At 35.4% G+C, this 25,845-nt stretch overlaps 1 protein-coding gene across 1 annotated transcript in view; it reads right to left on the bottom strand.

Moving 5' to 3' along the window:
* Window positions 1-7,726: 7,726 nt before the first annotated feature.
* LOC132558835 (trichohyalin-like) overlaps window positions 7,727-25,845 on the bottom strand; it is a 40,917-nt gene continuing 22,798 nt past the window's right edge. The window contains exons 12-19 of the mRNA XM_060223444.1: window positions 25,530-25,617; window positions 24,863-25,024; window positions 23,120-23,264; window positions 21,932-22,000; window positions 17,461-17,748; window positions 14,879-15,804; window positions 14,143-14,229; window positions 7,727-11,311 (exon numbers count right to left, since the gene is read on the bottom strand). Coding sequence (XP_060079427.1) covers window positions 11,255-11,311; window positions 14,143-14,229; window positions 14,879-15,804; window positions 17,461-17,748; window positions 21,932-22,000; window positions 23,120-23,264; window positions 24,863-25,024; window positions 25,530-25,617 — 1,822 coding nt within the window. The 3' untranslated portion in view covers window positions 7,727-11,254. The remainder of the gene's footprint in view (window positions 11,312-14,142; window positions 14,230-14,878; window positions 15,805-17,460; window positions 17,749-21,931; window positions 22,001-23,119; window positions 23,265-24,862; window positions 25,025-25,529; window positions 25,618-25,845) is intronic.

Below are 25,845 nucleotides of genomic sequence, written 5' to 3'. Positions count from 1 at the left end.
ATAACATGGTAAATATACATAGTGTGGTATCACATTGTACATATACATAGTGTGGTATAACATTGTAAATATACATAGTGTGGTATAACATGGTAAATATACATAGTGTGGGATAACATGGTAAATATACATAGTGTGGTATCACATTGTAAATATACATAGTGTGGGATAACATGGTAAATATACATAGTGTGGTATCACATTGTACATATACATAGTGTGGTATAACATGGTAAATATACATAGTGTGGTATAACACGGTAAATATACATAGTGCGGTATCACGTGGTAAATATACATAGTGTGGTATCACGTGGTAAATATACATAGTGTGGTATCACATGGTAAATATAGATAGTGTGGTATCACATGGTAAATATCCACAGTGTGGTATCAGGTGGTAAATATACATAGTGTGGTATAACATGGTAAATATACATAGTGTGGTATCACATGGTAAATATACATAGTGTGGTATAACGTGGTAAATATACATAGTGTGGTATCACATGGTAAATATACACAGTGTGGTATAACACGGTAAATATACATAGTGTGGTATCACATTGTACATATACATAGTGTGGTACAACATGGTAAATATACATAGTGTGGTATCACGTGGTAAATATACATAGTGCGGTATAACACGGTAAATATACATAGTGTGGTATCACGTGGTAAATATACATATTGTGGTATCACATGGTAAATATACATAGTGTGGTATCACGTGGTAAATATACATATTGTGGTATCACGTGGTAAATATACATAGTGTGGTATAACATGGTAAATATACATAGTGTGGTATAACATCGCAAATATACATAGTGTGGTATAACACGGTAAATATACACAGTGTGGTATCACGTGGTAAATATACATAGTGCGGTATCACGTGGTAAATATACCTAGTGTGGTATAACATCGCAAATATACATAGTGTGGTGTAACACGGTAAATATACAAAGTGTGGTATAACACGGTAAATATACTATATGCGGTAGTACACAGTAGCGGACTGTAATGTTGCAGTGAGATGACGTAACGACGCATTAACATGATAACATTAATTACGGTGATGTTTGTATCATGTCACTGTGGCCGAAAGAAAACGTCCATCATCACCCACTATCGTTCCAACATTCCATCCCTACACTTCCACGAAACTTGAAAGAAACACGTGTTTCTATTTATTAACACAACACCAGGCATTGGGTGACATATAAGTTCTGATAACAGACAGTCCCTCTCCCTAAAATGATAGATTATCAGACAAGAAACATGCACAATTATGTAGTGTATGAGAGTACAAGTGACCGTGAATTTGGGGGAGAGATTAGTCTGAATAAGAGAGGTTGATACAAGTGACCGTGAAGATGGGGAGAGGTTGGTTATGAGGAGATGGAAGAGAGGTTGGTTTGTGAGGAGATGGGGAGAGGTTGGTGTCTGGGGATGAGTTGGGGAGAGGTTGGTTTGTGAGGAGATGGGGAGAGGTTGGTTTGTGAGGAGATGGGGAGAGGTTGGTTTGTGAGGAGATGGGGAGAGGTTGGTATGTGAGGAGATGGGGAGAGGTTGGTTTGTGAGGAGATGGGGAGGGGTTGGTATGTGAGGAGATGGGGAGAGGTTGGTTTGTGAGGAGATGGGGAGATGTTGGTTTGTGAGGAGATGGGGAGAGGTTGGTATGTGAGGAGATGGGGAGAGGTTGGTATGTGAGGAGATGGGGAGAGGTTGGTATGTGAGGAGATGGGGAGAGGTTGGTTTGTGAGGAGATGGGGAGATGTTGGTTTGTGAGATGGGGAGAGGTTGGTATGCGAGGAGATGGGGAGAGGTTGGTTTGTGGGGAGATGGGGAGGGGTTGGTATGCGAGGAGATGGGGAGGGGTTGGTATGTGAGGAGATGGGGAGAGGTTGGTTTGTGAGGAGATGGGGAGAGGTTGGTTTGTGAGGAGATGGGGAGAGGTTGGTTTGTGAGGAGATGGGGAGAGGTTGGTTTGTTTGTGAGGAGATGGGGAGAGGTTGGTTTGTGAGGAGATGGGGAGAGGTTGGTTTGTGTGGAGATGGGGAGAGGTTGGTTTGTGAGGAGATGGGGAGAGGTTGGTTTGTGAGGAGATGGGATAAGGTTGGTTGACAAGATGGGGAGATGTTGGTTTCTCAGGAGATGGGGAGATGTTGGTTTGTGAGGAGATAGGAAGAGGTTGGTATGTGAGGAGATGGGGAGAGGTTGGTTTGTGGGGAGGTTGAGATGGGGAGAGGTTGGTTTGGGAGGTGATGGGGAGAGGTTGGTTTGTGGGGAGAGGTTGGTTTGTGAGGAGATGATGGGAGAGGTTGGTTTGTGGGAGAGGTTGGTTGTGAGGAGATTGGTTTGTGAGGAGATGGGGAGAGGTTGGTTTGTGAGGAGATGGGGAGAGGTTGGTTTGTGAGGAGATGGGGAGAGGTTGGTTTGTGAGGAGATGGGGCGAGGTTGGTTTGTGAGGAGATGGGGAGAGGTTGGTTTGTGAGGAGATGGGGAGAGGTTGGTTTGTGAGGAGATGGGGAGAGGTTGGTTTGTGAGGAGATGGGGAGAGGTTTGTTTGTGAGGAGATGGGGAGAGGTTGGTTTGTGAGGAGATGGGGAGTGGTTGGTTTGTGAGGAGATGGGGAGAGGTTGGTTTTTGAGGAGATGGGGAGAGGTTGGTTGGTGAGATGGGGAGAGGTTGGTTTGTGAGGAGATGGGGAGAGGTTGGTTTGTGAGGAGATGGGGAGAGGTTGGTTTGTGAGGAGATGGGGAGTGGTTGGTTGGTGGGGATATGGGGAGAGGTTGGTTTATGAGATGGGGAGAGGTTGGTATGTGAGGAGATGGGGAAAGGTTGGTTGGTGGGGAGATGGGGAGAGGTTGGTTTGTGAGGAGATGGGGAAAGGTTGGTTTATGAGATGGGGAGAGGTTGGTTTGTGAGGAGATGGGGAGATGTTGGTTTGTGAGATGGGGAGATGTTGGTTTGTGAGGAGATGGGGAGAGGTTGGTTTGTGAGGAGATGGGGAGAGGTTGGTATGTGAGGAGATGGGGAGAGGTTGGTTTGTGAGGAGATGGGGAGAGGTTGGTTTGTGAGGAGATGGGGAGAGGTTGGTTTGTGAGGAGATGGGGAGAGGTTGGTTTGTGAGATGGGGAGAGGTTGGTTTGTGAGGAGATGGGGTAAGGTTGGTTGGTGGGGAGATGGGGAGAGGTTGTTTTGTGAGATGGGGAGAGGTTGGTATGCGAGGAGATGGGGAGAGGTTGGTTTGTGAGGAGATGGGGAGAGGTTGGTATGTGAGGAGAGAGGTTGGTTGTGAGATGGGGAGAGGTTGGTTTGAGGAGATGGGGAGAGGTTGGTTTGTGAGGAGATGGGGAAAGGTTGGTTTATGAGATGGGGAGAGGTTGGTATGTGAGGAGATGGGGAGATGTTGGTTTGTGAGGAGATGGGGAGAGGTTGGTTTGTGGGGAGATGGGGAGAGGTTGGTTTGTGAGGAGATGGGGAGATGTTGGTTTGTGAGGAGATGGGGAGATGTTAGTTTGTGAGGAGATGGGGAGAGGTTGGTTTGTGAGGAGATGGGGAGAGGTTGGTTTGTGAGGAGATGGGGAGAGGTTGGTTTGTGAGGAGATGGGGAGGGGTTGGTTTGTGAGGAGATGGGGAGAGGTTGGTATGTGAGGAGATGGGGAGAGGTTGGTTTCTGAGGAGATGGGGTGAGGTTGGTATGTGAGGAGATGGGGAGAGGTTGGTTTGTAATGGGATTGGGAGAGATTGGTTTGTGGGGAGACGGAGAGATGTTGGTTTGTGAGATGGGGAGAGGTTGGTTTGTGGGGAGATGGGGAGAGGTTGTTTTGTGAGATGGGGAGAGGTTGGTATGTGAGGAGATGGGGAGAGGTTGTTTTGTGAGATGGGGAGAGGTTGTTTTGTGAGATGGGGAGAGGTTGTTTTGTGAGATGGGGAGAGGTTGTTTTGTGAGATGGGGAGATGTCGTTTGTGGGGAATGTGTACTAACTTTGACCAGTATGAAGAATATCAATAACTGAGTCACATAAAACATTCACTAAAAACCTGAACAATGTTGTTTGTTTACACAGGATAGGTATTAATCAGTGTTTGTCAATAGAAAATAAAAGTGAAATCAACTGATTACTCAGTCTACACTTCCCGAAAGAAACTGTAAGATCTTGAATTAAACCATGCGCCCTCTTCACAACTAGAATCCAGCTAAATGAAAGAATTGACGACCTAAGTTTGGTATGAAACTGTCAAAAGCACAATGCCCAGTGTAATACAACCGTCCTCTTGTGACCTCTCAGATATCAGATTCGGCGTTAGCCCACTCACACACTGAAATATATACAAGTGTGTGTTACATTCAGCATTTCTATGTATGCGAGTAGTACAAATTCTAATTGTTTCCTCGTCATGCTGAAATGACCCTCTGACATAGTTCCCCACCCAAGTCTGACGTAACAAAAATAAACCGTGTTTAACCGAACGTAAACACGTTATCATGGAACTATAGACAATATATTTAATGAAGTATCAGCAAGGAATAGTAACGTTATAGTGTATCGTAAGTCTTACTAATTATTGGTCGGAAAGTCTACGTTACATATCTTTGTGTTAATGCGCGAGATGATAAATATATCATGAGATATTGTTTTGTAAGATATATACAATATCACGATAATTTGTGAGAGATTTACATATTATTGTGTTGATATTCATGTGTGAGTGATATTTATGTTGTGTTAACTATCACGATAATTCGTGAGAGATATACATGTTTTAATATCACGATAATTTCATAAGAGATATACAACATCACGATAATTCGTGAGATATATACAATATCACGATAATTCGTGAGAGATATACAATATCACGATAATTCTTGAGAGATAAAATATCACGATAATTCGTTATACAATATCACGATAATTGGTGAGAGATATACAATATCACGATAATTCGTGACAGATATACAATATCACGATAATTTGCGAGATATACAATATCACGATAATTCGTGAGAGATATACAACATCACGATAATTCGTGAGAGATATACAATATCACGATAATTCGTGAGAGATATACAATATCACGATAATTCGTGAGATGTACAACATCACGATAATTCGTGAGAGATATACAATATCACGATAATTCGTGAGAGATATCACGATAATTCGTGAGAGATATACAATATCACGATAATTCGTGACAGATATACAATATCACGATAATTCGTGAGAGATATACAATATCACGATAGTTCTTGAGAGATACATTATCACGATAATTCGTGAGAGATATACAGTGTAACGTTAATTCGTGAGAGATATTCAATCAATTCGGTGTTAATTCCTGAGAGACTATTTACGTTAATCTAGGAGTGATATACTCTCTGAGAAGATTTAGGATTTAACAAGTTTACAAGTAAAAACATGACGCACTGAACACAAAACATCATTTCAATACGCAGCTTATTGTTAACAATTAAAAATGTACCAAGAGACAGGACGCGTACAGTGCACATTATCAGTTTTTGTCATATTGTCTGTTTAGAAGTTGGCATGTTGTTAAACATACTATTACAACTGATACCGAGGAACTCAAACGACTCACAATGGTAAGTCTATATGTAAAAATTGTATTTCTGATAAAATAAGTGAAAATCGACATTAACAACCAGATAGTATAAACAGCGTCGTGTATATTCTCCGGTATAAAATCAGACAAGCTAGTAACCTCAATTGTGAGCGAGATATTATTTTGGGTTTGTGGCGTGACGCCAAACAATAGGCTTGTTTCCCCTCCCATTACACATGGAGGTGCCAACATTGATTACAGAGCACATGTTTCTGTGACGGAATATATCACAAGGTCTCTCAGTACACTTACCAGCTCGGCTCATATCATAAATTAACAAGTTTATCAATCGCTGTTTATATTTGTTATGAAAATCAACTAGAAAATAATGATTTTATCTGAAATAAATCAAGATTTGGCAATGTCCTTAATTGATCATTAATTAGGCATATTAACTAACTCTCTTAATGAGGTCTATTTACGGTTAGGGTGCTATGAAGCCTCAATTATACAACCCTATTAATTAAGTCTACTGACTGTTGTGAAGATACAACCACATTAATTAAGTCTACTGACTGTTGTGACGATACAACACCATTAATTAAAGTCTACAGACTGTTGTGATTATACAACTCTATTAAGTCTACAGACTGCTGTGATTATACAACCCCATTAACTAAGTCTACAGACTGCTGTGATGATACAACACCATTAATTAAAGTCTACAGACTGTAGTGATTATACAACTCTATTAAGTCTACAGACTGCTGTGACGATACAACACCATTAATTAAAGTCTACAGACTGTTGTGATTATACAACTCTATTAAGTCTACTGACTGTTGTGATTATACAACCCCATTAATTAAGTCTACTGACTTTTGTGATTATACAACCCCATTAATCAAATCTACTGACTGTTGTGATTATACAACCCCATTAATTAAGTCTACAAACTGTTGTGATTATACAACCCTATTAATTAAGTTTACAGACTGCTGTGATTATACAACCCCATTAAATAAGTCTACAGACTGCTGTGATTATACAACCCCATTAATCAAATCTACTGACTGCTGTGATTATACAACCCCATTAATTAAGTCTACTGACTGTTGTGATTATACAACCCCATTAATCAAATCTACTGACTGTTGTGATTATACAACCCCATTAATTAAGTCTACAAACTGTTGTGATTATACAATCCTATTAATTAAGTTTACAGACTGCTGTGATTATACAACCCCATTAATTAAGCCTACAGACTGTTGTGATTATACAACCCCATTAATTAAGTCTACTGACTGTTGTGATTTCACACAGCCCCCATTAATTAAGTCTACTGACTGCTGTGATTATACAACCCTATTAATTAAGTCTACAGACTGCTGTGATTATACAACCCCATTAATTAAGCCTACTGACTGTTGCGATTAAACAACCCCATTAATTATGTCTACTGACTGTTGTGATTTCACACAGCCCCCATTAATTAAGTCTACTGACTGCTGTGATTATACAACCCCATTAATTAAGTCTACAGACTGCTGTGATTATACAACCCCATTAATTAAGCCTACTGACTGTTGTGATTAAACAACCCCATTAATTAAGTCTACTGACTGTTGTGATTTCACACAGCCCCCATTGATTAAGTCTACTGACTGCTGTGATTATACAACCCCATTAATTAAGTCTACAGACTGTTGTGATTATACAACCCCCTTATACAACCCCCTTAATTAAGTCTACTGACTGCTGTGATTATACAACTGCATTAATTAAGTCTACAGACTGTTGTAATTATACAAACCCATTAATTATGTCTACTGACTGCTGATTACACAACCCCATTAATTAAGTCTACAGACTGTTGTGATTTTACACAGCCCCCATTAATTAAGTCTACTGACTGCTGTGATTATACAACCCCATTAATTAAGTCTACTGACTGTTGTGATCATACAACCCCATTAATTAAGTCTACAGACTGTTGTGATTATACAATCCCATTAATTAAGTCTACTGACTGCTGTGATTATACAACCCCATTAATTAAGTCTACTGACTGTTGTGATGATACAACCTCTGACTGTTGTTCAGATAACACACCATCATTCAAAACATGACAACAAAATAAAATTGTATAGGTTTTATTTTCTATTTCTTTGGTACAAAGTTTTCTTTTATGTGACCTGACATTACATATTTTAAATAAATAGACTACCTAGTTGTTAATTAGACAGGAGTTCATTCTAATTTTAATCTTTCATTTTGCTTCCTTTCCTGTGGAATGGGAGATCTTGATGAAGTTGACAAGAGACCATGTTATATCAATTACCCATCCCCATTTACTGATGTGGAATATGAGAAATAAAGAATTGGATGAGCATGCTCTGTAATTCTAGCCAAATTAAATTAATGTTGTAATGGACAATTTGATATAATTTATAGTACAATTTGGTCCCTCTGTACATATTTTAGTGGTTTACAAATCTATACAATCCTCACTAAAACATGTAAAGTCACTTAAATCAACAGGGAACCGTTTGATATCACAAGTATAATGTATGTGTAAAAAATACCTGTAATTAAGTCATTCAAATCCTGAGAATTATTTCTAGACTTCTACGAATAAATTATATATTGAACATACTGAAAAATGAGCCACCTTGTATGAAATATTTCAGTTTATAACTTGAACAAGTCTGAGAGATCCCTGATTTCTATGTTGACACTGGAAACAAATTGATGTTTCTACTTGACTTCCATCTTAAGGGTAATGACATCTTTAACGTTAGGATGATGTCATCATCTAAAAGATTGTACAAGACTGTTAAGCCAGTAGGAACAAAGTATAGATATAAAACCTGTATGTTATATTGTAAGTTTGTACTGTCTATGTATTAAGATGAACAGGTTTATGTAATGATACTCAATCTGATTGATATATCCATACAATTAAATTTTATACTGGTTTCCTATTAAATACCAACTGTGTTTCACAAGTATAGCAGAAACTTATGATTTAAGAACAATTGCAAGACAGTAATACAATACTTCCCCAAAATCTTCCTTGAATAAAGAGATAATTTTTCAGTAATCTGCTAATTTCTGATAATTCAATGGTATATGAAGAGATGATTTTTCAATAATCTGCTGATTTCTGATAATTCAGTTCAATGGTAAAAAATAAATATACTGTAAACTGTAATACCTGCACAAGCTATGATATTTTCAGATATGCTCATCACAATGTCAGGTTCTCTTGATGATTTGGGTATCTTTCATACCCTTATGTCAATGTGGTCTGAATCGATCTCTTGGAACAAAAGCTGGATGTTTCTCACTGCTGACATTACAGAGTACTTGCTTTTAGATTCATTACAAAAATCAATCACCTATAATTCATCAATAGAAAAGATAAACCAATGTATCTGCCACTGATAGTCAGTCTAACTACATTAACAAATGTTTTAAAAATCACCCTTCAATAAGATGTGTTGATATGTTCACACAGCCCATCAAATGTCTGGCACTTCTGAAGAAATATATATTTAATGCGTAATGGAATATGAACAAAATGTGCTTTTATTCAACATAAAACAGACACTAACATAAAAGAGTATCATGTGTATAAAACAGATACAACCTCCCGAGCATAACAGAATTTTTATCTCTAACAGACATAACTCTCTTGTCAAAACACTGACCAAATTCTATAATAATGGCTTCAAACAAAACACAACATAACAGGCACAAATTCTTTGACAAAATACCAACAAAGATTATCTCATGAATTTCCACAGATCTGGTATTATTATATTATCTAAACCTTGTTACTGGGAATGGTTTAGGACACTGATTTTTGTAATCTTCATTCATCGTAGAAGTATAGTATCAAACAGTGCTTAAAGCCACTGGTTTTTATCAATTATCAGTAAATTAATGACTCTGGAGTTACAACTATGTAAGTATCGTGTGATTTAATGAAAGATTTAGAGAAATATAAAAGTATAGTCAGTGTTGGGTCATCAAAACATCAGGTAAAGATGTCTTACTACCAAACATCACGGTACAGAGATTATCATATAGCACCAGGATAATGCAAGTCCATGTCGATGTAAAAAAGGCGAGACAACTGATGGGATTACTTTTACATAATAACAGGTAAAATATTTAAACTGTTAACATCATAACAGATCTGATTCTTAAAAAACAAACGTACAATAAATAAATAATGATTAACTATAATATATATTATTATAGCAATATTATAGACAACCAATCACAATCACATGCTACTGCAAACAAAATACACAGGATTTGTCTGACAAAATTCCTTCTATGTGGAGAAAAAATTGTAACCTGTCTGTCAATGTTGACATGTTTCAACAAACACAAAATTCGGCCACATCAGCATCATGCTGATTATAAACAGTGTTTCAACATACACAATTAATTTGGGTGTATCTAAACCTGTAAAAGTACTGAGCACCAACAGCCATTTTATTGTTATACAGAACAGATTATGTTTAGTAGTGAGGTTTGGAAGACAGGCAGCCATTTTCTATTTAGAACACTTACCCATTATTTTGCTTTAGTAGAAGAAAAAAAAAAAAACATTATGAGGATGGGATGAATTTCTTAGAGAATTGTTAGGTAATTAACTAGGGTATTATATAACTTTTTCAATCCATTGCTTCCTTTTTTCATAAAAACCTAAATAAAAAAATTCAACTTCCAATGATAGATAAAATTTACATTAAGAGAAATTTGTTCCATGAATTCCTGAAATAAATATATTAAATTGTTTAGGGGTGTATTCCTTGCCAATATTTCCATGCCTTGGGCTAGCACATTTCTAGAAATCCATTGTCTGCTATCAACACACTGTAATTCACTATTTCATGTCAGTAATTCTAACGATGCAGAGATGGACATTCCATGTTAAAACCTGCCATCAACAATGGAACTATTCTTTATATGAATTAAACTATACATCCAGACATAAATGAAAATGTCCATATCAACATACTGCAAATCTGTATATTTTCATGGGTTAAAAATTTTGTGGTCGTTCAAAATATTACTACATGAATTTCATTTCATGAATAAATAGTACAAGAGAAATCAGCTCATGCTTCAATTATTGTGTAAAAATTTTGTACAGTTTATTGATTCATTGACATATTAAACTTATAAAATCAATGAAAATAAATACAAAACTTCAATAAATCAGTATTATCTGTAGCAATATATACCATACTACACTTACATAACAACCGATATGTGTTTAGTTGTCTTGTACAACAATGTTTTTAGAAGCTGACTTCGTGAACTTCTGGAGAAATGTCTGTGGGATAGTGTTGTCTGTAGTTCAGTTGAAATGTCCTTAACTAAATACACGTAATTCCTATATCACATTTCTTTCACTAGCTGACAATGTCATATTTGTGAACTTTGTTAGAAAATATCCAAAATATTTACAAACTATATGGATATCTTAATGCTTTGTCAGAAAACTCAAACAATTTTTGTTTTTATTTCAATATATATAGAAGTGTAACTTAGGAACTAACAACAGGATCCCATTTTATTTTAGAGAGATCAGTTACCACTGATAATATCACAGAACACTTGTCTGACCCGAGTAAAACATCCACTATTCAAAGTCTGTTGGAGAAAATGTCTCTAGCTCCCTCCGTTTCTGCATCAGATTCTGAAATCACAAAGAACTTTGTTACAAAAATATCTCTACATCACTTCAACCTACATTTAAATATAACTTTATTTATTTTACAACAATTGTGAAACAAGTTATGTCAACTTATACTGATCACTCTTGTTGGCCCAGATGTAAGCGTGCGAGGAGTCTTATTGTGGGAGAAAACCAGAGTACCCGTGGAAAACCCACGTGGTCGGGCAGGTGACCCCTTACCTTTTCACGTCCGTTCCGGGAATCAAACCCCGATCGGCTAGGTGAAAGGCGAGTACGTTATCACTGCGCCACCCCACCACATTTACATTTAAAACGAGTGAGAAATACTGCACTAAATTCAGGATCTTTTTCCTGTCAATAGGGAATGCATTATATGGTAGTTATTCATAGAAAATCCACATAGGAAAGAAAGTCATATTTATCAGTTTTCATTGCACCAAACACTTGTCTGGAGTGAAGTGATTAATATTTGTATGTTATTGTATACTGATATGATGGACAAGTCAGATCAGATAGTTTTGTTGAGGCTAATATTATCCTTCCTAAATGAGGCTATCCTTTGACCTACTGACTAGCAAAAACAATACATCTATATATGTTATTTTAAATTTCTGTCCTTTCATTACTGACATTTTCAAGCTCAAGATCAGTTACTATTGAAAACATCCTGTACAATTAAGTGCCATTAAAGAGAATGTATACATGATATGGTATCTGATAACTGAATGTGCTTCCTTATATTGACAAGGGCAGTAGCTAATCCAACTGTTACTGTCTACAGCTCCACATCATCAGCTGATCAATATTACCCAAGACATTAAAGTAGAAAATGAGAATATCTGATCAAGTATACAGTGTTAATCTCTGGGGATTATACATAGAGAGGACATATACAGGGTACTGATGTTGAAATGATTCTGTTGTAGACATGTGATCATTCATGTAGACGGAAGACAACAAAACGCAACACACTTAACCTAAACAGCATGAACTCCAATCTAATACAGCTTTAGCTTTTGTAGACTCTATTGAAACTTGAATGTAGTGGCTAGCTATATAAACCTTTACAATGTCTATCACGTCCTGGTAATAATACTTGTTTTATAAGACTTCGCTAGCTATATACACCTTTACAATGTCTATCACGTCCTGGTAATAATACTTGTTTTATAAGACTTCGCTAGCTATATACACCTTTACAATGTCTATCACGTCCTGGTAACAATACTTGTTTTATAAGACTTCGCTAGCTATATAAACCTTTACAATGTCTATCACGTCCTGGTAATAATACTTGTTTTATAAGACTTCGCTAGCTATATAAACCTTTACAATGTCTATCACGTCCTGGTAACAATACTTGTTTTATAAGACTTCGCTAGCTATATAAACCTTTACAATGTCTATCACGTCCTGGTAATAATACTTGTTTTATAAGAATAACTGGTGTATAGTGGCTGTTGATGCTTGAATGTTCATGAAAAAAACAGGCACTGTAGCAACTCAAAGCAGTAAGCTGACTGGAATAAAAAAAAAAGCACACAATGGATTTACACTCTCTTTGTAATGATAAACTGGTTCCATAACCACTAAAAATCAATCCCTCCAACATCACTTCAATCATCCATGACCACTAACCCTCCAACATCACTTCAATCATCCATGACCACTAACCCTCCAACATCACTTCAATCATCCATGACCACTAACCCTCCAACATCACCTCAATCATCCATGACCACTAAAAATCAATCCCTCCAACATCACTTCAATCATCCATGACCACTAACCCTCCAACATCACTTCAATCATCCATGACCACTAACCCTCCAACATCACTTCAATCATCCATGACCACTAACCCTCCAACATCACCTCAATCATCCATGACCACTAAAAATCAATCCCTCCAACATCACTTCAATCATCCATGACCACTAACCCTCCAACATCACTTCAATCATCCATGACCACTAACCCTCCAACATCACTTCAATCATCCATGACCACTAACCCTCCAACATCACTTCAATCATCCATGACCACTAACCCTCCAACATCACTTCAATCATCAATATCTACAAGGTAGAGAACAGAAGAAGAAGAAAACACAGAAAAAACAGGAGTAACTGAATCAAGTTAAATTTGACCAGGAAGCAATAAAACCAGAAAAACGTATTACATGTATGTGTCCTACTGCAGGTAAAAGTTAACCAAGCTTGTTTAATCTGTTCTTTTAACAGATGATAAACAAACCATTTAAATACCATCAGTATCATGTTATCAGCATTAACAAGGACACTGGAAATCGCTAAATCAAAACATGACCCCTACCAGTCACCACAAGCTACTACACTGTAATAATTTATAAAGATGGTGCTGTTTGGTGTTGATTTGGTAAAAAAGAAAAGGATAGAATTAGTTTATAATTGATTTTAATGGAACAATGCTATAAATATGAGAATCTGCCAATACAGTTTCATAACTATTTTGTAATCAATAATGTACAGCATTGTGATCATTTGTAAATGTGTGAGTTTTGATCTAAATCCTGTGAGGAATGAATTCTCCAGAGCACTGATAACAGTTAAGTGCTTTAAAAGTGTGTAAAGTTTGATGAGAAACCCTCAACCTCTAGGAGTGAAGCAACTAGACTGCTGACAATTTTCAAAGTGAAAAAAAAGAAAACAAAAGGGGTAATGGTGACCTTAACCTTGATCAAACAACTCTGAAACTCAAATTTGTCAGAGAAATTTCAATTCTTGATAACGTCTTTATATGAGCTCATAGCCTTTTAAGAAATAAAATGACTTTGAGAAATCTCAACTTACCATCTTGAGTGAGGAGAGCTGTTGAAGAATAGCATCCTGTCTGTGTGTGGGGCGGTCAGTGACTAGGGCAGGATTCATAATGGGGTCCTAGTAACACCAAAAACGCATTGATAGATTATTGTAATCAACCTGATGATCAAGGCCACTGTGTCATCAGAGTGTCCTTGGTAAGCCTGTGTTAGATAATTTATTACAAAACTTTCATCATAATGTCCATTAGCTTCCGTTTTGCCTCCTGAAGCCATATCATCAAGATCCACTCTTTCTTGAAAAAGATTCTACAAAAAGTTATTTGGTGGTCTTATCCCATAATTATTAAGGGCATCTGAGGTCAAGTATATATTGAAAGGTCACAGGAACCAAATATGTCACACTACCTTGTAACAATGTAGAAGCAGACCATGCACAACATCTTTACATGAAAATACTTTTTAGGCAATAACCTGAGGCAATAAGTATTTTCACCTAAGGTAGCAAAATTTTTAGACTTAGCCTAAGTGTATATTTCACCTCTTATTTGATAAATACATTCAGATTTGTTTTTGCCCCTCCCTCATTATCTCACTATTAAATAACACTTTCAGAACCCTTACACATTGTACTGTACTATGTATAAATAACAAAAAGCATACAATAAGTATATACCATAATTATAAGAATACAATGTATGGCTAGAATTGATTATCTTTAGATATCATGTTGTTTAGGAGCTAATTAATTTACACAGCATTTTTACCTTAGATTTCTCCTCTCCTGGAACTTTCAATCGGTCCTCATAAGGGTCAGCCTTTTCACCGTAATCACCAGGCTTCATGCTCTTTAGGTATGCTTTACGAGCATTACTTACAGCTGTAGCTTCCCTTGATATTTGGAGAGGGGAGCCTGCACGGGCAGGGTCAAGCACTTCGACAGTTCTCAAGAATGGCACAAATTCTCCATCCGTCAGTGGTACATCTAAAGGGTCTCTGTCAGTGTACTTACGAGCAGTTTGTCTCTCTGCTATTTGTACGTCGTATGCATTGTCTTTTTTGTATCTCAAGGCAGGAACTGGAGGTGATCTTCCCCTGGCTGTATTGTGATTGCTGTCAACAATTCCAACCACTTTTGGTACGGGTGAAGACGACCGCTGTGTCTGGTTGGGTGAGTTCATCCGATATGTCTGTTGATGGCGTGCACTGACATTTTCGGGTGAATGAGATTTAGACCTCCGATTAGCATTAAACCGTTCAATACTCCTTGATCTATGACCTTCATGATCAGACACAGGTGAGTGGCCACGAGAGTTAGCTCCCTTTGGTTTCTCTGTAGGTATACGATCACGATTCATGTCCACTAAATTCATCAATTCCTGTTCTCTCTTAAGGCGCCTTATTTCACTTTGCTTTCTTTTCTCCTCGAAATTTATATCTTTTTCTGACTGTTTCACTGGCTTTTTGCGTCGTTTATTTTGAAAATTCCATTTGGGTCTTTCCTTTGATTTCTCCTCTTTTAACCTAGATTTTGACTTCTTTTCCGCTGGAGGTTCCGGTTTTCGTTGATATTTCTTTGTATCTTCCTTTGCAGCACTTTTTACCCGTACCCTTTTGCCCTGTGCATTATACATGATTTGGACTTCACTTTGCTCTCTGTTTGTGCCTAAATCAGTATTTGTACCAAATTCGACTGAAAAATAAAAATGTACAATAGAAATGTTAAGTTGAACAATGTGAAAAATAATTTGAAATAAAAAAACTATATCACAATTATCTTGAAATATCCAAACTTGCAGATAATTATAACATTTACAAGGTAAAAAGATAGTAATGCTTAAGTTTCACTGAAAAGCTAAGAAGTTAATGATACAGAAAGGAATGGTCTAAATTGGGCAAATTCTATTCTTATCTGAGGGACCCATCTGTATCATACCAGTACATTCTTCCACCTATCCTCTGCTCAACTAAGGTTTTACTCCTGTGTCAGATTCCCCACCTCCCCCATATTCTTTTTTTTTTCTTATCTAATAAAATTCATTGGCATATAAATTGTTATAAATTATCAAAGGACTAGGAATCACTTATGTCTATTTATGCAGAAATTGATGTTGCCATTTTCTCAATTTCATCTAGTGCTTTTTTCAGAACTTTTAAAAAGAATCAACAATTTACTGTGAGAAAATTGCGAGCTGTAACAATCAATCCAACTTGTGTCCTATATCTAAACACTATATGCAAATGCCAAATATTTAATACATTTTTTTCAATTTTATGAAAATACTGTAATTTTATTTATGTCAAAATCACAGAGGAATAGAAGAGCAGAACAACCCAATTTATAAAAACAAGCATGTGAAAACTGACATCCATCTTAAATTTCCCATCAAGTAGAGGTACACATAAGACAACACCTGATGAAAGAGGAATCAATCTTTCCTCAAGGTAACTGATCCAAATTATATAACATCATTGATACAACATCATGCTTACTATTACATGCAGGTCAATCAATAGGACTTATTTTTGCATTTATTTGAAGCTCACAGCCAATTTCATTCCTCATGCGCTAAACCATGGTGGAATTTTGGAATGTATTTAAACCCATTATGACCAAACAACAAACTTCTAAGGTTTGCCTTCATACGCTATCATCAGTATAAAGCCCATTTTTTAAAGCTCATAATGAGAGCAAAAATATGAAAAATTCATGAATGTGTCTAGTTTTAGACAGTCACCATGCCCAACATGTGCAAAGTTATAGTCCAATGGGTTCTGACTATCTATCTGCAATTTTATTTTTGCCTTGGTTGTAGATGATGGTCAGAATTCCTCCTTGTATAAAGACACCAAACTTCGGTGACCTCAATTATTTTTCGACTAACTTGCATTATGTGTCAAAGCAATTAAATGTTGTAAACCAAGTAATTCCTCTAATGTCTCCATTAACTTTACTTTCCAGCATATTTACAATGGCTGCCACTATGGGGAATCTCTCTAGAGTTGTCTCTTTGGACTAGCAAAGTTAATGATGATTATTAAATATATACTCAGTATACTGGATAATAACCATTATCCTGCTCATACACCATAAAATCCAAAGTACACACCAAATGATGTTGGCACTTGATCAGGGTATGATTTGTACTATTGGACTATACACAGCTATAATAATACTTGATAAAGCAGTGAATTATATTTCCCAGGAATACAGGAAGAAAATTGTGCTGGCGTGCAAGGTTTGTGTCAGCTCTAGATATACTACATCAAAACATGCAAAAGAAATGTTATGAATACCTGTTGGTGTTTATTGACCATGCTCATGCCTATGACTGAATTCTATACAAACCCTTCTCAAATAGATCAGAATCATTGACTGTTTTATCATCAGGCACAAGGGGAGAGTAATGTCCCATACCAGTTTGAGTGCCGAACTCTCGTGAGGCCTCGTTACCATGGCGAAACTGACTTGGGGTCAGGACTCTGTTTTCTGTGTATGGTGCATTATCCAAGATCTGGGTCTCTCTGTGTGATCTGTGTGTTGGCCCTGTGCGGGGAGATAACTCCAGGTTCAAGCCTGGAATGTACTCTGGCTGGACATAAGTACTGGGATTATTATTTCGGGGTGTTAATTTTGCTGTAATGAAGAAAACATTTAAGGAGATGAAAGAGATTAAAAAGAAAATAAGAAAGACAAATATTGGCTACAACATTGAGAAAGAAATTTACTGAGGAGATAACGTCACATTTTTTCACATTTTTTTCCACATATTTTCTGTAACCATACTTTAACCTGAAAGCAAGAATATATTGAGCAAGACCAATAAAAATTGTAATAAAACAAATTTCCATCACCACTAGGAATAACTCAGAATTGTTAAAAGATCTCCATTTTTGATTACTTCATAAGCTTCGAACATATTTGTGTATATATATGTATATTGTGTACACAAAATAATTCACAATGTATAATATTTATTCTTAAAGATTCCAATTGAAGATAACAAATGATGATTGTAATTCTATTATCTCAGCATATGTAAGAAAATTGAAAATCCTATACATATACAGTTAGAAAATGCTGGTTTATAACGGACTATGTTCTGATGATGTGAGTATATCCATACATAATAGGAATATTGTTTTAACTTTTACTATCTTGGTGGCAAATAATTTTTAAGAGCTCAATTGCATTACTATAACTTTCATCTTTACCAACACAATATAATTAGCTATCTACTTCAACCTATTTACATTTACAGTTTGTAATAGATAATGGAATTTTATCTGTATCATGCTATCAATTTGAAGATGAAATGGAATCTTTAGGAAACTTGAGGAACTGTTATTCAATGTAATATTCTAATGGAGACATATTGTTGAAAATAATATATCCAATGATCAATTTCAATTCTGATAAATTCATATGCAAGAATCAAATTTGTGAAATCTGCCAGAAATTTTTACAGTTTATCCCATGACATGGAGTGAACCTGACACCAACACTTGTCACAATTCATATCCTGCGAATGTTATCAGCCATGATTGTACCATCATATTTCCATAAATCTCGACAACTTGTCTAAATGTACGTGTCAAACTGCTCTCATCTGGTTACAGAATTGTGTATTTCATGACCTACAGTTTCACTAGACAGAAAATCAATATTCCAGTCAAATCTGAATCTACCACAATTTAGATTTACAGAATGGTTTATCCCTTGAGAGTACAAGTGGATTCAGAAGATAAATGGTGATGAACTGAAGCTATTTATTACACAACCATTTGAAACCAACACTATACTTTTCTAAGATGATTTATGTATATACATGTATATAAAACTGTAGAAATAATTCTTTATGTATGAAGCGGAAGATAATTTGTTAGCAAATGTACAGGAAAACTTTTCTGACAAGACACGTTATATATAACATTGTCTGCTGGATAGGTAAATCAATGAACAGTGAAGCAAAACCACTCACACAAACACAAAGTAATTTGTATAAGTAGAGAAAAAGTGTTTCTAAAGAATTTTGTATTTTTAAAAACACTTCAGTATATCTGATAATAGTAGGTTACCCAAACAAGAGACAAGAATTTAAATATCTAGAAAACTTAAAAGTACATATACATTGACTTAGGAATTGTATACGCTTCACAGTGGAGATAAAGTTACATAGCATAACTCCTTAAACAAAAATTATATTTGACCATATTTGTATATACGGTGTGTTACATCGTTCCAGGATATTAAAATGAAATTCGGTCCATATCAAAATAATAATAGTCCTGCTCCTTTACGTTATAAGATGTTAACATTAGTGTGATAATGCAGTATAAAGGCCTCATTTAATTCAAATAAATATGATGTGATGTCTTGTAATACATCATACATGTATATCCATTTTATTACTGATTCAGTTCTGTGATAAAAAACAATTTCAAATATTGATATTGGTAGTTTTTTTTATCAGGCTGTGTATATCATTACATTACGTATGTCTGCTTGTAGGAGCAGATATCACAAATGAATCAGAATCTGCATTGATGCATTCACTGCGTGTTTGATTTTTATATTAAATTGATGGCATCACATTTTTTTTTTTTAAATTTCATGTCTTGTTACAGATCTGTCCGCTCAATTGGAATAATTAAATCATAAAATAGTTTTAACACATACCCTGTAAAATTACAGCTCAAACATCATTCTTTTAAGTGAGGCATTTGTTTCCCAATTTCAGCTTTGAAATTAACAATTGAATCATGGTAGTTTAAAAAATTGTCACAAAATCTAAATGGTTCCTTCCCATGTACTGAAAGTGCAGAAGGTAATTAAATTTGAGTTTCTTTGTACTCTATATATTCTCTTATTTTTCCCAATTTGAAATTTGAAATTTTATCTCATTTTTTTTTAAATTTTAATTGATGGGCTCAAATCACAAAGTAGTAAAACAAAAGGGCCATGGCCCTTAACAGTCATCTGACAATGGCCGCCATGACTGCCACCTTGGATTTCAGACCGTTCCACAAAACACTTTTTCAGGATCATCTCAGGATCATTTCATACAAGTTTGCGCTCAATCCCACTGGTTGAAATTTAGAAGAAGTTGAAATGTAAAATGTTTACGACTGGCAGCACGGAGCACAATGGCTATAGGTCATCATAACCCTTCAGGTTAGATGACCTTAAAAACCATGGGAGAAATAGTTTGATGTCTCAATTTACACACCACAGGATAAAAGTAGATAAGATTTGTCACTAAAAATTGTCACATTTTTTCACAGGCCTGACAAAAAGTATAAGAGGTAATCACAAATTTCATGTACTTCAAATAAATCATGATATTGGTCCTGAAATGCTGCAAGAAATAAGCTTGTATAAAGAATCATGCATTTGATAAAGTTACTGCACACTATGATTTTATCAAACATGATGACCTTAATTCAGATGAACTTGTATGAGGGAAAGCACATCAAATCAAACAGGTCTCTACATTTCAAGCTTTAACTCAAACTACATTGGAATTATGACTGTTGTTTTCAATTATGCTTTGCATATTTTCAATTTGTCTTCTGTAGAATTAATTACCTACACAGCCTATAATCAGCCTTGATAAATTATTTTTAAACCTTATCTTACATGTTGACCCCTCGGTAGTTGTCTACGAAATATAAAGATATGTTGTTATTTTCTGGGAATAAGACATACATTTGTCAAGTCTTAGTCAAATGAATGATAGTATGTAGTTAAATTTGCCTGAAATGTTGATGACCCTCAACCAAAACATGGAGTTCCCACATCCCCATGTCTTGGCATGTCAGTTTCAGAGTAGAGGAAATATAATTAAGCTGAGTGATTATGAAAAGGTGAGGAGGGAATTAAGCCTGGGGAGAGTATATTGAACACTTCAGTCTTTAATAATCTCAACACTATAATGTCTCAAACTTTTAAATGTTGAATTTTCTTTTGAATCCATATATTTATAACAAAAACATGTCAAAAAAGATATTTGTTTATAAAAAAAAATGAAATCTGACATTATAGAATATTATGTTTGAAAGTGTTCAAACTAACGGGACAAGTTGCCTGCTATAATGAGGAGAGATATATGATAATAAAATATGTGTATTTCAATTGTATTTAAAATCTTGGAAGATAATGACGACCATTTTGTTACAATGTATCTGACAGATCAACATCTCTAAAGATAGCAAAAATACATTAGAATTAAAATACAGGATTCTCAGTTAGTTGGAGTTTTTCTTTTAGATTTACCATTCGTACAGATTTCTTTACATAAAGTGATAGTCATTTTCAATGAGTATCCAATACCAAGATATCACTTTGTTAATTCAACTTATAAATAAATTAAAATAAAGAAAAAAAAAATTGAATAATATACACTAACTAATGATACAAAATATAACTAAAATCTACAATATTTTCCAGTGAGCCTCCCGAGATTCAATTAAATGTAATTTCTACCTATAGGGATCTTCTTCACAGTATCAAAGGTCAAGGACGTTATCTACATACCTGTATTTGGCAACTTTTCTGATGGGAACAAAAGGAGGAACAAAGGATGAATATGCAACAGTCAACAGTGGAAATGAAATGGTTGGGAATGCTGCATACAAAACACATATATACAGCATTCCTATGAATATTCAACATTTGTTGATCATGAATCTAATGAATATGAAAACATCATTAACTGTTTGAATATGCAAAGAAACACATGTGGATGGAGTGAAACAAACAGTGTGCAAGTGCAAACACAAAGTGTCCAATCAGAGATGGTCACTTTTAAGATTCATACCCCTAGATTTGTTGTAATCTCGAAATGATTCCCTGTCAGTTGCTAGGTAACGGCCACTTTGGGGATTGTCTAGAACATTGAAAGTTGGGATGCAGCCAACAAGGTTTACTTATATATTTTAAAGATATGTTGGCTATAAGTCAACTTATAAATCATTTCTACAAGAAAACATCCTTCTGAAAGAAAAAAATGTCATCTCATGCAGCCTAAACTGGTGCAGGTTTTGATTACGAAATACTTGAAAACTAACGAGATTTGAAAATCGATAAAATACATGTGCAAATATTGTAGATGTGAGTTACGCATTAAGAGACCACAAGGACAAAAATAATCAGCATGTGAATAATTATAGAAATAAGACAAAATACATAACTACTGATAAATAATATACACAAGAAGAAAATATGAACATTTTACAGGGACCTGGCACAGATCACCAAACCCCACAGTCTGTGTAGGTCAAACAGTATATCCCATTGTACACACTGTGGAGGATGGAAATTTAACCTTGTCAAGCCCCTGTGATATATTTAGACAATGCAATTCTGTGATTAGAAAACATATAAAAAGTCTGCATCTATTTCTTATCATACATTGAGGTTCTAATATGGACAACAGTTAATACTGGAAGTGTTCATTTCTAGCCTAAACTTCATGCATAAAGACAGGTACAGCAAAATCTACTTAAAGTTTCTGATCCAACAATATTACAACACTTATAACATTGCTAAAGTGATCAGTATGTAAAAGTGACACAGGAAGACATGCGAGAAGACTTTCCAAAGAAATCTGTTTTCTATCTGTGCAATATCCCGTACATCAATTTCCTTGGTGGATCAAACAAAGTTTCTCAACAAATAAGCCCTCCCCCTTATGAAAGTGTGAATATTATGAATTTCATTCAAGAACTACCTCAAATACTAAACTCATCTGATTGTCCTTTTTTCTCTCTCCAAGAATGACCTTCATCACATTTCTAACCAAATTTTCAAAGACATGTAAACACCAATTTTTATCCATAACATTTAGGAATGGTTGAAATTTAGACCCTTCTGGCTTAACTAGGAAATTTCTCCCATTTCTCATCTGGGAAACTTGGTTCTACTTGCTAGTCTCAGTGTGATCTAGACTTAAACATGACATGGTCCATTGATATGACCAGTATATATTATGTTATATGTTGCTTACCTTGTAATGTAGCCTTGAGATGTGACGTATCGTGACCTCCCTCATCCAGATGCTGCAGACGCCGGGATATTTTTTCACGAAGAGCAGACTCGTGGGCTTCATCCATGGCCATTTTTAACTTGTCAACTTCCTGTTGTCTTCGTACCTGTGAACATTTTAAAAAACAAAGTTAAAAAGTACATAATATTTCTACAAATAGCATTAATTGTTTGACTGAAAATTACCATCAAATAAATCAAAGCTTCTGAATTGTAAAAACAGATGTCAACATTGTCAATGATAATGGGATTTGTGTGCAGTAATTCTAGAAGGAAACGATACTATTGCTATAATGGAAGTAAGACAAGATTTCCGGGGAAGATGTGTCGCCTGCCCAGCAGGGTGACTGGGGATGAGTTTTATGGAACAATAGCCATAGATATTCATTGTATTTATTCAATTGATATAATTTAATTTTGCTCAAAATACGGCAGGAATAGGGACAACCTGCCTGAAAAGCAATCTCAAACAAGCCCCTTTGTTTAAGAAGACCTGAAAAGCAATCTGGAGAAAGCACTTTTAGTTAGGAAGCACTGTATGAAGATTGAGGTTGATCTACCTAAGATCACTGAAGGTATCATGAAAAAAACTAATTTTCTATTTATAATAACAGTGACCTTGACCTTTGACTTTCTGACCAGAAAAGCAATCCCAAGTAAGTATTTTTGGTAAGGAGGCAATGTATGAAGTTTGAGCAAGATGGGACAAAGTGAACTCAAGTTGTCCTGAAAAACCCTTTGTGCGGATGATGACACTGTTGCAGCTAACATAGTAATACTGATATTTTACCTTTGGCAGGCAACAGAGAAATGGTTTATAGGATTTTAAAAAAATTTGGTTTCAAAGGAGAAACAATTACCAATCATTGACAAATTGTTTATATGGTTGTATTTTAGTTAGTAACAATTTTAAATTAAGACATTTAACATTTTTCCAATGCTGTCAAATGATATTCTAAGGGAGATTACTTGAAGTCTTATGGCTCCATAGCATGTAAAGATTGCAATTGAAACTACTTCATATCTTCACGAAGAATGTAAAAATGCGGAAGGTGAACTTATATTTCATCAATACCTACCACATTCTTTATCATTTATTACTGAGAAGATTAAGGATTAGAAACTGATTGTTGATTCTGTAGGTATAAAGGATAAAAAACTGATTGTTGATTCTGTCTGTGTATAAAGTGTGTATTTGTATACTATGGAACATTTTTGTTTGTATATTGTATTCTACATGTATGTATACATCAAAAAATTCCTCAGTGAATACAAAACCCTATCTAAATCTTATTTATAGTTGTAAAATGGCTTGTTGTCTGGCTAAAGTTTTTACTCAAGTTAATTCCTCCCATATATTCAATCCTGACAAAAAATTGTAAGTTTTAGCTGACAACACAAAGTGTTGATACTACAACTTTCCTTCCGATTTCTTTAAGTCTATCACACATTTTTTTTCCAAACAAAATTTTAAAAATATTTCAGTTTTCATCTTTTGCTACACTCCAAACTGAACTGTAAATGGTAAGTATTTATTTTGATATATTTTAATGCACTAAAAATTTAGCGAAAAAGAAAACAGATAGAAAATTTATATTTTATATAATTGGCATGAAGTTGATTAAAATAAAGCTGATGACTAAAATTTATGCTTAATGTATACTTCTATGCCAAAACCTTTATCCAATTCAGAGAGACTTTTTACCTCTTTCATTTTAATTTTATTTTGCTCCTGCTCAAACTGGCGTTGTATGCGGTCTCTCTCAGCCTGCAGTTTCCTCTCTTCCTCCATGTCTTCCTGCATTTTCCGCTCCCTTTCTCTCTGCTTTTCTCGCTGTTTCTGTTGAACCTGCTCCATCACAGCTTGCTGTCAAACATCAAATATAAAGATCATCAACATGTTGGTGTCTATTAATAAGTAAGCTACAGCAGTAATATCTGTGGCTTTGAATTCTCATACCACTATATATAATTCCAAATGTTTATATACAGGTGTATACCAATGACAGGAACAAAACAAGTTTTCATGATAAAATAATACCGAACACAATGAAATGTTTAATGTAGTGTGTTTTTGGTTTTACAGAATTATCCACTAGTATGTAAGGAAGACTGAGGTATATAAAATATAACTTTGCAAAAGCATTTTTCAAAACACTTTCCTGAGATTTCAGATTTCTACATAACAGAGGAGTGATGAATTTTTTCCAACACATTTACTTCTCTGTAGTTATATTGACAAAACCATAGCATATGTAATACAGTGGTAATCACCAAAGCTGGATGAAATAAACAGATGATGAAATTGACGTGTCCACACACTAGATAAGCTAGAGTTCTCTTTTCTTTGATTTCTAGTTTTGATATCTTACCTGGTGTTCCAGTAAGCGTTTCCTCTTTTCCTCTAATTCCCGTTTGGTGACAGGGTCTATGAACACATTCTGGCCTCGTATATATGTCCTGTTAAACAGACATTGTAACTTCATTAACCAATCCAAGGTGCTTTTTCCCTTCTATTTCATTTATCTGTCTTAAAGGGAGAAGATGCTTGTTTTGTCTCAAAATCATTAGATTTTCTGTTATTTTAATATAGTCTTTCATCCTAATAATTTTTTTGATATGGTTAAAGTAATTCTGTAAAAGACATATCCCTTAAAAGCTATGGCACTGATTATCAATACACTCAGT

This window comes from Ylistrum balloti, unplaced genomic scaffold (genome assembly GCF_031769215.1).
Source record: "Ylistrum balloti isolate Yb309-2 unplaced genomic scaffold, AGI_CSIRO_Ybal_v1 Utg370828, whole genome shotgun sequence".
In the NCBI taxonomy this organism is placed as follows: Eukaryota; Metazoa; Mollusca; class Bivalvia; order Pectinida; family Pectinidae; genus Ylistrum; species Ylistrum balloti.
The sequence above is the reverse complement of the archived record's forward strand: the minus strand, read 5'-3'. Positions and strand labels throughout refer to the sequence as shown.